Raw genomic sequence first — 16,479 nt, 5'->3', positions numbered from 1 at the left:
GATAATAATACTCAAATTAGCAATTGCATGACTAAATTTACATCAATAGAATGATCCCTGCAGTCCAAACATTGCCTATGTAAATCAACCGTTCAAAAATGTTGGTGAGCCCTTGTTTGTTATGGCCCACCAGAAACTTAGAATTTAGTCATTTTTTGCCAAAGTATATATTTGCATAGGCTTAGTCACATATGTACACTAATTTATAATATTCAAGTTGATTTAACAATCAAATTCAAATTCCTGCAAATATACTGAAAATTTTCAATGTATTTTTCTAATTTTAAAATCCAGTGCATTCCCAATGCAGGCTGACAACCAGACCCTTAAGGTATCTTTCAAGAACAAGTAGCATATCCCCCTGTGTGGCTCCCCAGTACCTACCATCAAATGAAACCCCTTTCTCAAAGGACCCAAAAAGTTTATATTTTGGTCCCAAAGGTTGATGGACCATCCACCTACCACAAGTAACCAAGATTGGAAGTTATCATATGGATGGTTAAGAGAATCCAGCACTACAACAGTTTCATGTTCAACCAGGATAGATGACCAAATATAATACAGCTTAGATCTTCTAATCTTTTTGGTCCATTGGTATGGAAGGATGTGCCTATCATATCAACGGTTTGGATCAACGAACCACAGGTCCCACTTCTGCATATTGAAAACCGGGCACTCACCACTCAACATTAGCACAAGCATTGTAGAATGCCTCCATCTCGTTTATATTGCTAGCCACTGTCTCCACCCTGTTCAATCAGTAGTAAGGATGGATGCCTTAAAACAGTCTCCTTGCTGACATGGACGATTCTGTATTTGTGGGACCCATGATTCAGTATTACATGATCCAAACTGCAGATCTTCCTAAACATTCACAAGAAAGTGCATATTATTGAAAAATAATATTAGTCTAACGATCGCAGCCATGCAACCATCAGCCAGCCTACAAACATGTTTAAATCAAAGGTGATCGTCGGTTTGCATCCAACAAATGTACATTTACACGACAGTTAAGATCGTCCAGATGGTGGACCATCACACAAATCTAATCAAGGGATTAATGTCACGAATCTACTCATCCGGCAAAACACCTCTGGTGGTGACAAGATGCATGCAACAAAACCAGATCCATCAATTCCATCTCTCCCATTGTTGTAGCTCTGTTCCCTTCCAAGCTAAAATTGCTTATGGTAAATGGCGAGAACACAGACCCAATTATCATGAAATCCCCACCGCAAAAGAATGTTATACACGGTCAACCCTCGATTCCAAAATATGCCTGAGATCTTCTATGTGACTGCACATAGGACAGTTAGGCAGATGATGCACCTCAAGATATTTGCTGCCCTTCTTGCAATCTTTCAGAGCAATGGATTATAGCTCAAGAGTACTTCAGTGCCTCTCTCATTTTATTTCTAAATTCTTCCTTCAGTTTTGAAGTCGGTGAGGTGCCGCCTCCAGAAAAGAAGGAAAAGTATAGAAGTTGAATGGGTGCAAGCATCGACCATTGCTCCCAGAAACCAATTCAGAATAGATAGAATGAAGTTAACCATGTTGACCAAAAGACAATCCTAAAAGAATGGCCCTTTTTGCTTCTGTCATTTACCAGTCACCTCTGGCTGAGCTTGCGTCTCTTCGCCTCTTTTTTCAACCGCTCACGTCTTTCTTCCTCTTCGATTAGGCGAGCTTCTCTTTCGTCCTCCTCCCTAGCGATTTTGGCACTGGAAAAATACAGACCCACATCAATGATAACCAGCACATTGGCAATATACTTGAAATGATAAATAATTTCAGATTGAAGCTGAAGTTCGTAATATAGACGAGTATGGATATTTGCATAGTGCTCTTGGTTGATGATGCAGTCTTAACCAAACAATTATGATAATTGCTAACAAGCTAAATGGCAAATGCTATGACCCAGTTTGGAAGGACTTGAAACACATTTAGCAACATTCACAGGTCACCATACGGTGCCAAGTGGTTTTAAATATCGTCCACAACAAGTTGAATCAGTTTCTAATTGAATGAATCACCATACAGATGGACAAATCCAGGGCGAGATGTACTACTTTCGGTACCCTGGCGAGTTGCAAGCCAAAACTGCGATTTAAATCCATGGGACCGAAAAGGCGTCATTTGGTAAAGTTACATTCCGCCTCGAAAAATTGCACCTTGTAGAATTTTCCATTGAAGCAGAGCCTGAAATGGCAAAAGAGTGAAATAGGACTCTTGCCCATGTTTTTATCAATTGCCATTCCATACAATGGAGCACTCAATATCCAGTAAACATAGTAATTTCCAACCAGACCTGAATCTAAAAGCAGTCATCAAAACCTATCAAATCATATATAGTACAGAGAAAAGAGCGGTAGTGATTTATCTTAATAATACTCACCCGTAACCGGTAGATATTTTGTAATGGCCGAAGACTTTCAGAAAAAAATGTAGTTTAGCTTTACAGTAAAGAGAAACACAGAAGCATACCTTCTCCTCTCTTCTTTTAATATATCATCAAAATTGGCCTCCATGTCGCTGACATCGTCATCAACATATTTGTTAGGATTATACCTGCAAGCAATAAATTGCAATCTCCTTATTGTGTCAAAATAATAACCATTAGCTGAAGCATAACTGACTACCCTTTTCTTTATTGGTCACTTTTCAAAGAGATATATTATCAACTGGCTTTGGAACTACTCATATTTTTTCTTTTTGAAAGATTCTCATATTAATTTGGTAAAACGCACAGCATCACAGACCATTAGTTTTTAAAACGAAAACGAAAAAAGCACAGAAATATCCATCTTCCCGTCATTTTATTAGCTTCATTCCCACTCTTTTCACGAAATCTATCGGGAGGCATCAAGGAACTGTGGTGTAGATCAGGAATCCAATGGCAAAATGGAACCCACTGGCAGGCCACTGGGCAAATATTGCATCCTTTAATCCACATATCCAAAGAGTGGACTCTCCTGGTTGAATATGGGCCATTGCTTCCATTGTTTCTTCTGTTTGTACTTTGTATACAACTGCCAATGCCTGGATTGCCCTATCAGAGCATCTTTCACCACGTGGCCCTTCCGCATTGGGGATTATCAGATGGATGCTCCTGGGTGACAGTTCACATGGGCTTTGTTACCAGGTGTAAGCGGCACACATCACAATGGTGATTTGTGCCTCCATATTGTATAAAACCATATGACATCATACTAGATATTAGCAGTTAATTATGAGATCTGTGAAATTTTATTTGAAAATTCTTTTCCTACATTACTGCACCTTTTCAGTGAGAAACAACACAGCATCTACAGCCCATTCTCTCTAGCAGCTGAATATGCAGGTTAACAATCCGTATTATCCTGTTTAGGGGTGCAACTTGGGTGGGTTGGAAACTTGACCTCAACAGACCCAACCCAACCTGAGGTGCCTAACCCAAACCCAACTCTTGAAGTCTTCCAGACCCAACCCAAATAAATGTAAGTATTTCCTGACCCGACCTAACCCAACCCGAATTCAAATCAGGTTGGTGTTTTTCACCCTGAACCCAACCCAAGAACCCTGACAACCCGCCCTGCAATCGGGTTGGGTCAGTTGGGTTCGGGGTTAACCCAAACCCAAGTTGCACCACTATTCCTGGTAGGACTACATATACAACACCACATCACATTGCAGTTGTAGCAGAAGAAAAAAAGAAATAGTACCTGAACATGCTCCTGATCATGTTGATAGCTGCAGCATCCTCATCATCATCATCTGAGTAATTGTGTACAGGCCTCTTCTTTGGACGAGCCTCTTGGATAGCACGCGATGGAATTTGCTTAGGAGGCTTGACCTGTATAAATAAATATGCAACAAATGTAATCATACGCACTGGCAAGCAAGCAGATAATATATTCAGAAGTGTTGCTAAATCATGTGATAAAGATGCATGGCATTTATAAATATCTGAATTAACTACAAGCATGAGTTCACGCATGCACGCTTCAAAGAACCAAAGGAGATAGAAATAAGCTTATTCAGGAGCCATCAGTGCTTCATCCATGAATAAGCTATTCAGGAGCCATCGGCGCTTCATCCATGAATAAGCTATTCAGGAGCCATTTGTGCTTCTTGTATTACAAAAAGAAGAAGAAGAAAAAACAAAAGATGTCTTCTGGAAACTTTATCACTTGAATGCAGATCCCCAAGGCTTTTGTGTGTCCCACGGTACCAGTACCATCACTATTAGTGGTGGTACCAGAATGTTGTAGGGCCACTTTGTGTGCTTATGACATCCAACAGGTACACACAAACAGAGAGAAGGGGGGGCGGGGGGGCGGTGTTAAACCTGAGGTTTTGAAGAAGACACCGGTTGCTTGGACATCATCTTAGACTTTTCTGGTCTTTGGGGTACCCTTTTTTGTTCTGCATATTGATTTTGTGAGGAAGAATGTGACTTAAACTGAGGAGTTTTCTGCTTGCCAGGAACAGAACTGTTTGTGCCCACTGCAGAAGTCTTCTTCTTATCCAATGCTGTAGCTGGTGCCTTTGGAAGTGGGCCTTTTGATCCTGTAGGCCGACCGGGTCCATTTCCATGATTACTACCTAGCAGTTTTCTTGGATCAGCTGAGGACTGCTCGGGCCTACTCACAGAAGCAGCCTTTGGGTGTGCCACCTTAGTCTGCACCTGTCGATTCATAGAAACAGAGTTCCGATCTTCACGGCCACTGACAAATTTCCTGTCTTCACGGCCACTGGAAACAGATTTCCTATCCTCACGGCCATTGGCAACAGATTTCCTTTCTTCATGGCCACTAGAAAGTGGCCTGGCTGGCTTGCTTGTTGATGAAGGCTTGCTCATTGGTGAAGGCTTGCTCATTGATGAAGGCTTGTTCATTGACGAAGGTCTGTTCTTAGATGGCACCTGAGCCGATCGGGCATCTTCCACATCAGCAGAATCCTGTATAAGTCTCCTTCATGAAAATACTAAGTATGCTAACACTCTATAAACCAATAATTAGATGTCATGCAATAGAAAACCAACACACCAGAACTCAGAACCGAAACATTTCGAGAGGCAGGCTCTTTTGAAGGAGCAGGAAGTTCTGCATCATCGGATAGCAGAAAAGAGTAATCCCGTGTGTCCTTGAGCCGCTGAACTTTCATCTTTACCTACAATGGACAAGTAAATTCATTGGATGCATTGAGTAATATACATGAAACACTTATTAAAACAACTAATATCGATAAGCTTACCTCATTGACGACCTTTGGTGGCCGGTAACGTTCATTGGACTTCGTTTCAGTGGTTGTTGAAGCAGTGCCCTTTTTGCTCTGCAGCAGCAAGAAAAATAATATTCTGCAGGGGATTAAAAAACAGTGATATAAGAACAAAGGCCTGTGATACGTACAACAGAATGAGAACTCGGATTCTTGGCTTGAATGTGCTGAGTTTCCATAATTGATCGGCTTTCTTCAAGTACTCTTCGAGCAATAACAGGCTGTGAAGGGCCAAAGAAGGAGCCATAACTGCAGAACAGAGAGTAAGCTGAATTAATTTCTTTGGGGCTAGTTTTGATGCAAGATTTATGAAAACTAAATTTCTCTAAAAGTCCAGTTCCCTTCTGGTGGACCCATGCTTCAGCTGTCCAAGCCATTGATGCAGCAGGAGCTGCCATGGATGGTCCATGAGACAAACATTCTACAGATTACACGATCACAGCCTGTGGGAGCCTTATTCTCTCCTTGCCAGTCCAAAGCCCAGGTGAAGGAGGGTTGCGTCGAGTTGGCAGCCGGTGTCAAACTTGTGCCATAACTTCCAACATGAATCCAAACACGGAATGGGATTTCATGTAGCAGAACCCAATTAATTGGGATAAGGCTAAGATGATGATGATGATGATCCAAACACATCGTAAATGTAGGCACAAAATTATGCTCATCCATGAAACATCCAACTGAACCCAAGTGTTAAAAAAGAAAAAGAAAATAAAAGAAAAAAATGCATCTAGTGCACGCAAAGTGAAAAGCATCAACCATTCTCTAATTTTGTCCCTGTAGAAGGTTTCAAGATCTATTAAAATAGAATGTTCCTAGTACATTGGATAGATACAGATAGCTCAAGGCTTAAGTGCTAAAGAATGTTGTCACCAGAAAAGGCAGCATCGAACGTGATGATGACTTGCACCACTTGAAGGCCATGATTAGTTAGACTACTAGAGGAAATGAAATACATGAAAACGAAAGTAGTGTTTTGTCCCCTGAAATGAAGAGATGAAGTCTCCCCATCTTCTAAAGTAATGATTTGTATACATCATTGAATCCACATTTACAGTCTCTGTTGCTCATCTTTGTAACTGCTAATCAATATGGGTGGCAATAGATCAAGTTTGGGTTGAGTCAGGATCAGCCTGAGGCCAACCCATTTATTGAATGGGCCAATTTTAGCCCGACACCAACCTGTGATCCATTACCCAGGTCATGAACCAGCGGGCACAAGCAGTAGAGCAAAGCAAAAAATGGCAGGACGCTCAAGTTAGGTTGCTCAAGTCACCCAAATCATTGACAAAAAAGATAATAGGCCTTTGGTCTAATGGTGATAATTTACAACAACTCCAGAATTGGACAAAAAAAATTGTTAGAATTGGAAAAGAATGAAAGAGGAAGAAATTAAATGGTGGCAAAATTCAAGGACAAAAGAAGGAGATAGGAATATAAGATTCTTTTCTGGCATAACTAATGCAAGCAATAAACAATCACATTCACAGCTTAGGGGTGAACAAGGTGAGATTAGAGGAAAAAGATGAAACTTGTGAGACAATCGCTGACTATTATGCAGACCTTAGGAACGATCATTAAACAATCGTTCGCTGGAATTGTGCAAACCTAGGTAACTTTGGCTTCGACCAAATTGATGAGGCAGAAGTTACCTGGGTGGAAAAACCAATAGAGAAGAGGAGGTAAGATGCGTTCTTTCAAGTCTTTTGGAAGGATGTGAAATCCGATATGTCAGCCTTCATATCATAATTTTATGACATCTAAAAACATTTGTACTTCCTTCAGAGCATTGATTCCAAAGAAAGATGGGGTCATCACTTGCTTCATTGCTCTTTCACACGGAAGATTTGCTGGAATTTCTTCAGCCTACTGAAAGTTGACTGGGTGATGCCTAGAAGATTGGGTAACTCTTTTAACATGTGGCACTTTGAGAGAAGAGGGAGGAAAAGGAGAACCTTTTGGTGTCTTGTTTTGTTAGTCGTTCTTTTAATGATCTTGCAGGAACACAACACTTGAATCTTTAGAGATAAACCTTGCATCCCAGAATAGGTCATTCTAAAGGTGAAGTGGTTACCAGTAGAGTGGGTCAGGGACTCCCAGGACTTTACTGGCGGCCCTGTCAGAGGCTTTTCAAGACAGCTACGGGAATAATTCTTCTTTGTATAGATCAGATGATTCTCATCATCTCTTATATTTTCTGTTCTGTTGCATTTTTTTTATTGGTTGCATTCTAATAAAATGTTGGTTATCTTTCAAAATAAAATAATTGCATTACTCACTTGTCATATGGAAGTTTCTTATTCTTCTCTTGAGAATGGCCAAGAGAATTTGCAGATTCCTTCTTCATCCTTCGCCTAACTGCTTCTTTTAGCTCCTGCCTCAACGCAAGATATTCCAATTCCTCCTTTGTGGGTTTTGGAGGTTCTTCTTCTTCCTCTTCTTCTTCCTCCTCCTCTTCCTCTTCCTCTCCCTGATATTCATCTCCTTGCTCTTCTTGATAATATCTATCCTCTTCATACTCATTTAGATCTTCATCCAAATCCTGTAGAAGTTAAACAAAATGCCATCATCACAAATTCCATGAAGTACGAAGATCAATCAGCATACGTGGGCAAATCAATGGACAAACTGATTACATCTCTATCATGGCCCCGCATTGTTTGTAATATCTCTAAGAAGCTTCCTAGATTAAATTACCGAAGAACACTGGCAACATCACCACCTGAAAGAACAGATAAAACTATCAATAGCTAATAGAATCAATATAAAAATATCAACACCTAAAAGCGCAAACAAGAAGCAATTTCAACCATGTATACTGATTGACTTCTCTCGAAACAAATCAAAATTTACTTTTATTGCAGCAACCAAAATCCAAATACCAAAAGCAGTAAAAGTAGAAACTAAAGTCTATGTAAAATAGATATGAGTTGTTGTATTTGATACATAACAGATTATGTATATCTAAACCCATAAATGAAAGCCAATGTAAAAAGAAATGAATTGTTATATTAAAAACAAAAAAAAAAACTTCAAATTCCTGCACTGATTCATAAGTGATTGCTAGTAGTGTTTTAATATTATTATATAAAAAATTGAAAGGTAAGTCATATCACCAAGTTTGATTCAATAACCATTTTCCTAGGAAATGGTTATCAAATAAAACTAATCAATGGCTTGGCCTCCTAGGAATCACCATATGTTATCAAGTCTTTTCATACAACCTCCTCCCATCCACATCCTCGAGGGCCTTCTTCCCCTTGTTCTTTTAAACCCTTTAACTTGAACCAACTCACCTTCTAACCAGTGCATTTCTAAGGCTCCGTACCACATGCAAACCATCTAAATCTACTTTCTCTCATCTTATTACCTATTGGTGATGTTCTTAAGTTCCCCTGAATGCATTAATTTCTAATTTCTAATACTATCCAGTAAGCCTTCTATAAAATGGTTATCAAATAAAACTTAGCAATGATTAAAAAACCATTTTAAGAGCTGCATTGATCATGAAAATGAAAGTCTCCCAAGCCTTCCATAAAATGGTTATCAAATAAAAACTTAGCAATGATTTTTTGAAGGTTTAAGTCATTCCTCAGTTTTATATGATAACCATTTTAAGAGTTGCATTGATTATGAAAATGAAATAGCTAACCCAAGTACTTCTCAGACAACGACATATATTTCAACAAATTTATTGACTAGTTTCAAATGCAATTAAGCTTTGCATCAATCATTCCAACAAAATCCCAACTTCATTTTGTCATTAAGACAAGAAGCAAATACCACTGGATTGTAGAAATGGATTTTTAATTTTTTTTGAAAGTTAACAATTTTATAGATTAGCCGCTTCAAAAAGAAGACGGAAAAGAATACAAAGCAAACATGAAACAAATACAGACCCAAGAGAACAAGAAGAACACAAGCATCTAGATCCTTAAACCTGGAGGCCCATTCAACTACCCAAGAAGCGATCTTCCGAACTATCAAGCTTACAAATTCGGATCTATTCTCGAAACACCAACTATTGCTCTCACCCCAAAATAGCCCATACGACCACCATAGGCACCAACCACCACACCACCTTCCCATCTTTCCGACACCTTTGTGCCACGCAACCAGAAAATCCGACATCAAACCCGGCATCACCCAATTAATATCAAGGTTAGAAATAAAGCACTCTTAAATCTTCCTCGCAAATAGCCAACAAAGGAATAAATGACCCACCAACTTGGCATCCCTCATACACATGATACATATATTAGGTTGCACCAAGGCTCACTTGATGAGATTATGCAAGGTGAGCACTTTGTTTCTTCCCAATAACCAAACAAAGGCAACAAAGGAATAAATGACCCGCCGATTCGGCATCCCTCACCCACATGATAAATATATTAGGTTGCACCAAGGCTACCTGATGAGATTATCCACGGTGAGCACTTTGTTTCTTCCCAATGACAAAACAAAGGCAGCCACCTTAGGGGGAGCCCCATATTTCCATAACCGAAAGTTATGACAAATGGGAGAGATTCTTCAAAAAAGAACAAAAAATGACAAGTGGGAGAGGGAGAGGGAGCAATCTATAAAAGGACTTGACCAAAATCATCCCCAATCTATGAACCTACCAAACCACAAAATCATCTATCGGCTCGCTAGGCCTGACGAGTTTTAGCCTTTCTAGAAGAGTGATGAACCCCACCACTTCCTCATCTGAGAGACCCCTTCGACAGGAAGGCACCCACACCACCTCACCAAATATGGAAAAACAACGAGCAAGTATAAAATTCCTCTATGGAGCTAAAAGGGCCAAACTAGGAAAGGCCTCATTAAAAGCACAATCACCTAACCATAAGTCTTCCCATAAATGAATATGACTTCTATCTCCCACAACAAAGGACACTCCTTTGAACTTGGGAGCTATCAAAAAAATATCTTTTCAAAAGCCATAAGCTCTGTATTGCGACGAGTCTTTGATCCACCATCCCCCCGACAGGTCCCGTTCTTACTAACCATTGCATCCCTTCACAAACTACCTTCCTCTATAACAAAATGCTACATCCACTTCCCCAATAACACCTGATTCATGAATTCCATAATAATCAAACCACGCACCCTTCGCATGTGCGGTAATAACAATTTAACTTTGTAGCTCAGTTTTCAGGGTGTTTCTAGACTACTTTCACAAAGTGGTCTGCACAACTTGTAGTACTCATTGATAGCTTCAAAACAAGTAGTTGTATATCTCGAACCGAGATCGAAGCATTGACATCGTGTACGTCAAAGTTGGTGTCGCTACGCATTGGGCTACATGTGCGGTCATAATGATTTGACTTTAAGGCCTAGTTTTCAAGGTGTTTCTAGTCTCCTTTCAAGATGCGGATTGCACATCTTGCAATACTTACTTATAGCTTCATAAACAAGTAGCCACACGTCCCGAACAGATATTTGAGCATTGAGAACTTGGATGTACAAAATTGTGTCGCCACAATTTAAAATAAAAAATAAAAAATCTAGCATCAGCTGTTTGTGTCCCATTTTTGGTATTTTTGTCTCCTTTAGGAGATCTAAGCCTTCCACGACGTCCAACACTTTAAGGTCTATAAAATCAAAGGGCTCGTCCATATTAGGGAATGGATCGCGACAAAAACAAATGTTTAAGATGGCATGTTCCTTTAGTGGACCATATCTCATCCGTTGATCTGATTTGGACAAAATTTAGTCTAGGTGAGTTTCTCGATGTGTTCTTCGAGATGGTCTAATCGGATTGGACCATGACTAGCCATATCTGGCCAAATGAAATTGTGGTCATTTGATATAGTTTTCAATAGATCCTATTCAATTCGGGTCAGATTAGGTTGAAAATCGTTCACTAGCCCAATGAATACTCACTGAACACATTTGACAGTTGAAAACGATCAAATAGTGGTCTAATCAAGGAGATGTATGTCGTGAACATCTAGGCTTGTTGCATGGCGAGATCAAAGGATGACCTATCATAATCAACCCATATCCAAGCCCAATATCTAGGCAGTCTTGATTGGCATGGCACACCTGCTAGATATATAAGCCATTCATGAGATACCTGAAGTAGATCTTACACATGTGTCTAATTGACCTTCAAACGCTCATTACTCGCAATTCACCATTGAACTTCTTAAAATAGTAAGGGTTAATACTTATAAAGTGAGTGCCATTCTCTTGCTAGAATGCACAAGAGGAAGGTGCGCCAAATTTAGTAGCATGACAATAGTAGGTTTCATCTTAAACTCTATAAAAGATAGAAATTGAGACAATATAAGCAAATATGATAAATTGCCAATTTTCAAACATTTATGGTTTGTGTTTACCAAACAAGTTTTTTGTGAAAAAGATATCAAGACTTTTTTCAAACAAATTAACAAACGGATTTTTCAGTACTTTTAAGTACTAAAATTTAGCACTTTTAAGTTTCTAGCACAAATTAATTTTCAGACCTTATTTTTCAGTTTACCAAACGACACCTTAGCCAACATCGATCGAGGTCATCTAAAAAAGGACATGAAATAGAGGCATATTTTAGAAAGTTGCTTTGACCAAAGTTAAGTGACCTCTCAATGACAAATGGTGACTCTTCCAACTTGAGAGCTTCATTTCAATTCTTTCAACTACTTTGTCCCATAGACGTATGGCACGCTTCCCTATGCACAACGGCAAACTAAAATAAGAGGAAGGAAAAGACCCAACTCCGCATCCGAATGTATCAGCAAACTAGTGTGCCTCCTCCCTCAACATATGAACAATAAGAATTTCACATTTTGACGAGTTCACCTTCAACCCAGATACTACTTCAAAACATGTCACAGTTTCCCACAAGTTGTCAACCATCAAGACATCTACCTCACAGAATAGGATGGTATTATCTGCAAACTGAAGATGGGAAATCATGGGACATGCCGCTACCACCTTGAAACCCTGAATAAGGCCCACTTCTTGACCTTTTAGGATCATCTTATTGAGAACCACGGTCGCCGCCACCACAACCAAAAAGGAGAATAAAGGATCTCCCTAACATAACCCCCTAGAGGCCCTGAGAAAACCTTTAGGAGAATCGGTGATTAGAACTGAACAAGGACACCAAACTCACACATTCTTGAATCTAAGATCTCCAATTCTAGCAACAACCTAATCAACCCAACATATAATCAAGAAACTCTCAATCAATGTGATCGTAAGCCTTCTCAATATCTAGCTTACAAACCACCCCTACCTCACCATCTCTGTACTTTGAATCAATGCATTCATACGCAAGGGACACACTATCCAATATCAGTCTCCCAATCACAAAAGTGCCTTGATTTTCCGAAATGATAGAAGCAAGAATCTATTAAAATCTAGATGCAAGGATCTTCACAATGATGTTATAAGGGCCCCCTTAAAAGATTTATCGGTCTAAAGTCTTTCAAATTTCTACTCCAACTTTACGAATAATAGCAATAAGCCCCCAAATCCCTCAACACGGGACCCCACTAGAAGAACTCCAAACCAAAGCTAACAACATATTTCTTAACTTCATTCCAGAACACCTAAAAGAGGGTCATCAGAGCCATCTAGCCCCGAGGCCTTGTCCCCACTTAGCGAGTCCACAACCACTTTCACTTCTCCAAAATTGGCCTTCAAGAGCGGCAACTTGAGAATCTGATGAGCTTCTGAACTCCAAATTGTCTAACAAAGGTCGTTCCACCATTCGCTAGTAAGCAAATTCTCATAGAATTGAACAAAGAACTATAGATTTGCTCTTTATTTTCCACTCGATTGGCATTTACCATAATATTGTTTATCTTGTTGCTTCTCGCTCTCGCACTAGTGATAATGTGAAAGAATTTGGAATTCTTATCACCTTTAAGCCAAACTGCATAGGATCTTTGCCTCCATTTTATCTCCTCTTCTTAGACTCTCTTCGCATAATCTAAAGCCACTTCTAGTCGTCATGCTTTCTCTTGTAATGAAATTAGAGCCCCTTCATCTTTTATATCCAACTCTTGGATTTATGAGAGAACCAAGTCGGTCTCCACCTTCCTACTCTCAAAGACCTCCTTATTCCAGACATTAAGGTATTGTTTGATAAAACCTATTTTCAGCACTTGCATGATTTAGATTGTTTGGCAAATCCAGACCATTAAGTGCTTAAATCAATTTTCATTGAAAATAGGGGTGTTTTTTTTTTAAAGCTCCCCTCCCCTCGATGCGGCAGGCTAAATGCTGAAAGTAGTGATGCATTAAAATTTCTTTTCACTTTTGATTAAATATCCTTAAAATTATATCAAAATTACAATTCATCACTTCAAGTTTTCAGCACTTAATTTTCAATTTATCAAATATCACTTAAGTTTTCTTTTCAACAATCTAAGCTTTGGACGCAACTTGAAGCCCGTAAAACCTCCCACCTTGAAAGAGGCCCACCAATCCCGAACTTACTTGAAAAAACCCTCCACCCACCACCTTAAGATGAACAGAAACAGAGAAAGAGCCTATACTCCTTACTCCAAATTTATTTAATCCAGGCCTATCCTATCACCTTCAGGATGATTGCAATAAAAGATGCCCCAGCCCTGTCTGCTATGAAACCCATGATGACACCCCTCAATATATCCCAAAACAACTGGAAGAACGCTCTCGGAAAACCATCTAGACCCGGAGCCTTGTTCCCCTAGGTCAACATATTATGAGTTATCAAATGCCAGGCTTGGTAAACACCCTCTATGCAAACTTGTCATACTTAAAGCAAACTTGACTTCCATTCATACATAGTAGCAATCCATATGATGTCCCCCCTTTAACATCTTTATCTGGAGAGAGATATTTTGGGTGTTGTCTATCTTTAAAAAAAATTCATAAGATGGCGATCGCTCTGCTTGGACAATGACACTAAGCATATGAATAAGGGGATGGATCAGTACAATAATCTTATCCTCATACCCCCACAGCATTAACAGTATTGCCAAATGCAAAAAAAAAAAAGAAAAAAAAAAGGACTTCTCCTTGAGTTAACAACAACTCTTCTTTTTCTTATATATTGTTCAAACCATTATTTGTAGAACTTGATGCTTGTTATCTTATCAATGGATTTTGATTAACGAAAAGTTTGATTGGGTTTGAAACTCCTCTGCAGATCTGATGAAATCTACGTTTTGGGTCTTAGAAAAAATTAGGGTTAGCTATTTCATTTTCGTGACATATACAATCCCGAGGAAATGATCATCAACATCAGCAGGATCACCATCCTCATCATATTCAACAGAAAAAATACCAAAAATAAATTAAAAATAAAATTAAATAGTTAGAAAATTTACCTCAACAGATGAATTTGCGAAAACGCCAGCAAATGATCGAGATAGATCTCGATCCAGGGAACGGCGAATTTCTGCTCGAATCCACCAGAAATCGCGATTTTGTTCCTCCTTTTCGTTCTTTTTTCCTGTTTCTGCGATTTTAACTTCTGAAAACTAAAGAGAACCTAAAAAGGAAGGAATCAATACATAGAGAAGACCGAGAGAGAGAGAAAGAGAGATCTGGAGAGAGGGAAATCTGGAAAGACAGATAGAGAGAGACAGAGAGAGAAATCTGAGAGAGCGAGAGAGAGATTACCAGGCACCGACGGCTGGAATTCGACGACGGTGGCAGGTCCTTCTGGATGAGGGGGGGAGAGGAGAGGGTTTTCTCAAAGAATCGGGCTACCGTAACTCGCGCGAGGTTACTCGCGGACGCGGATTGCCTGTGGAAGGAAGTTCCTGCGCTGGGACGCTAGGTGGGTCCCACTGTGATGCTTGTAAGAAATCCACCCCGTCCATCCGTTTTTTGAGATCATTTCAATAAAACCCATTGAAAAAGGGCCAGATAAAAACTCAAATGGGCCACACAAGAGGGAAAATTTGGGGAAAGAAATGCCTACCGTTGAAACCTTTCTGAGCTCCACCTTGATGCTATATGCCATCCAAACCGTTTATAAGGTCATTCCCACTGGAATGAAGTGATAAAACAAAAAATTTAGCCTGACACAAAAGTATGTATATTTCAACGGTAGTCATTGAATACCTACTGTTTCCTCTTGTGTGTCCCACTTGAATTTTGGATCTAGCTTATTTTTTGTTACCTCTTCTAAAATGATCCTGGAAAAAGGATGGACGAGGTGGATTTCTCACAAACATCACTTTGGGACCCACCTAGCATCCCAGCGCATGAACTTCCTGCGGAAGCTTTCCCAGGAAATGGGCGTCCGTTACTCGCTGAAGCGGTTTGCGTCCTGCATACGCTGGACGTAATTAGTCCAGACACGAGCTCCGTGGGGTCCACTGTAGTGTATATGTTTTATCCACGCCGTTCATACATTTTTTAATATCATTTTAGGGTTGATCAGAAAAATGAGGGAGATAAAAGCTTCAAGTGGACCATAAAATGGGGATTAAACTCCTACCATTAAAACTTTCTTTGGGACTACAGAAGTTTTGGATCAAGTTGAAATTTATTTTTTCCCTTCATCCAGTTTTTTGTGACCTTATGAACATATTGGATGGAAACTAAAAATCACAGCGGGCCCTAAGAAGGTTTCAACGGTGTACATCATTATCAACATTGCTTCTTTTGGTGTGATCCACCTAACCCTTGGATCTGCATCAGTTTTTGAAACATACTCTAAAATGATCTGATAAAACATATGAACAGCATGGATAAAAAAAATACACATCAAGTGGGCCCCACGGAGCTCCTCCCTGGACAGATTTTGTCCAGCGGGGGCAGGACCCAACTCGCTCCCAGCGAGTACGGACTTTCGCTAACGGAGACCCACTTGGCTGGAAAATTTTTAGATCCACACCGTCCATCAGGAAGTTGACTCATTTTCACTATTAGAACCACCAATCATGATGATCCAACACTCATTTGGGCAACACCATAAGTAAGTGGGACGCCGGCCATTAGTTTGTATGGGCCCACCGTGTTGTTCATAGACCATCCAATCCGTTCATCTTATGTGCCACATCCAAATGAATGAATTAACCAAAATACACAGTATTCCAAACGTGGATGGAACACAATAAGTGAATTTAGATATTATGGTTTTAATTTTAAGGTGTGGTCCATCGGATCAGCCTATTTTTTAAGTAAGGACTAAACATGAGGTGGTGTACCTGATGAACGGCGTAGATTTCATGCACGTCAATTCATTTTCCCGATAGAGATAACCCTGCTATG

General features: G+C 39.7%; 1 protein-coding gene across 3 annotated transcripts; it reads right to left on the bottom strand.

The window, feature by feature from the left end:
* Window positions 1–952: 952 nt before the first annotated feature.
* LOC131218778 (uncharacterized) lies at window positions 953–15,026 on the bottom strand. 3 transcript variants are annotated; one of them, XM_058213567.1, is made up of 11 exons: window positions 14,878–15,026; window positions 14,583–14,746; window positions 7,893–7,978; window positions 7,536–7,798; window positions 5,391–5,508; window positions 5,236–5,313; window positions 5,028–5,151; window positions 4,328–4,920; window positions 3,702–3,832; window positions 2,485–2,568; window positions 953–1,721 (listed from the first exon to the last, which is right to left on the bottom strand). In XM_058213567.1, exons 3-11 carry the CDS (start codon window positions 7,911–7,913, stop codon window positions 1,610–1,612), a joined length of 1,524 nt encoding a protein of 507 aa, XP_058069550.1. In that variant the 5' UTR covers window positions 7,914–7,978; window positions 14,583–14,746; window positions 14,878–15,026; the 3' UTR covers window positions 953–1,609. The 3 variants fall into 3 exon arrangements, with proteins under 3 accessions (XP_058069550.1, XP_058069551.1, XP_058069552.1); XM_058213568.1 differs by having other exon boundaries at window positions 14,583–14,735; window positions 14,878–15,012; XM_058213569.1 differs by lacking the exons at window positions 7,893–7,978; window positions 14,583–14,746; window positions 14,878–15,026 and having other exon boundaries at window positions 5,236–5,338; window positions 7,536–7,678.
* Between the last annotated feature and the right edge of the window lie 1,453 nt (window positions 15,027–16,479).

The sequence above is a fragment of the Magnolia sinica genome, chromosome 11 (assembly GCF_029962835.1).
Source record: "Magnolia sinica isolate HGM2019 chromosome 11, MsV1, whole genome shotgun sequence".
Taxonomy (NCBI): Eukaryota; Viridiplantae; Streptophyta; class Magnoliopsida; order Magnoliales; family Magnoliaceae; genus Magnolia; species Magnolia sinica.
Note: the sequence above shows the minus strand (reverse complement) of the source record. Positions and strands in the feature narration are given on the sequence as shown.

Excerpts from the sequence above, each read along its gene's own strand:
- LOC131218778 (XM_058213567.1), bottom strand. The coding sequence starts at position 7,913 with ATGCGGGGCCATGATAGAGAT. Across the intron at positions 5,314-5,390 it reads ATCCGAGTTCTCATTCTGTT|AGCAAAAAGGGCACTGCTTC; the intron begins GTACGTATCACA and ends TTGCTGCTGCAG. Across the intron at positions 4,921-5,027 it reads TGTTTCGGTTCTGAGTTCTG|ATGCCCGATCGGCTCAGGTG; the intron begins GTGTGTTGGTTT and ends CTGATGTGGAAG.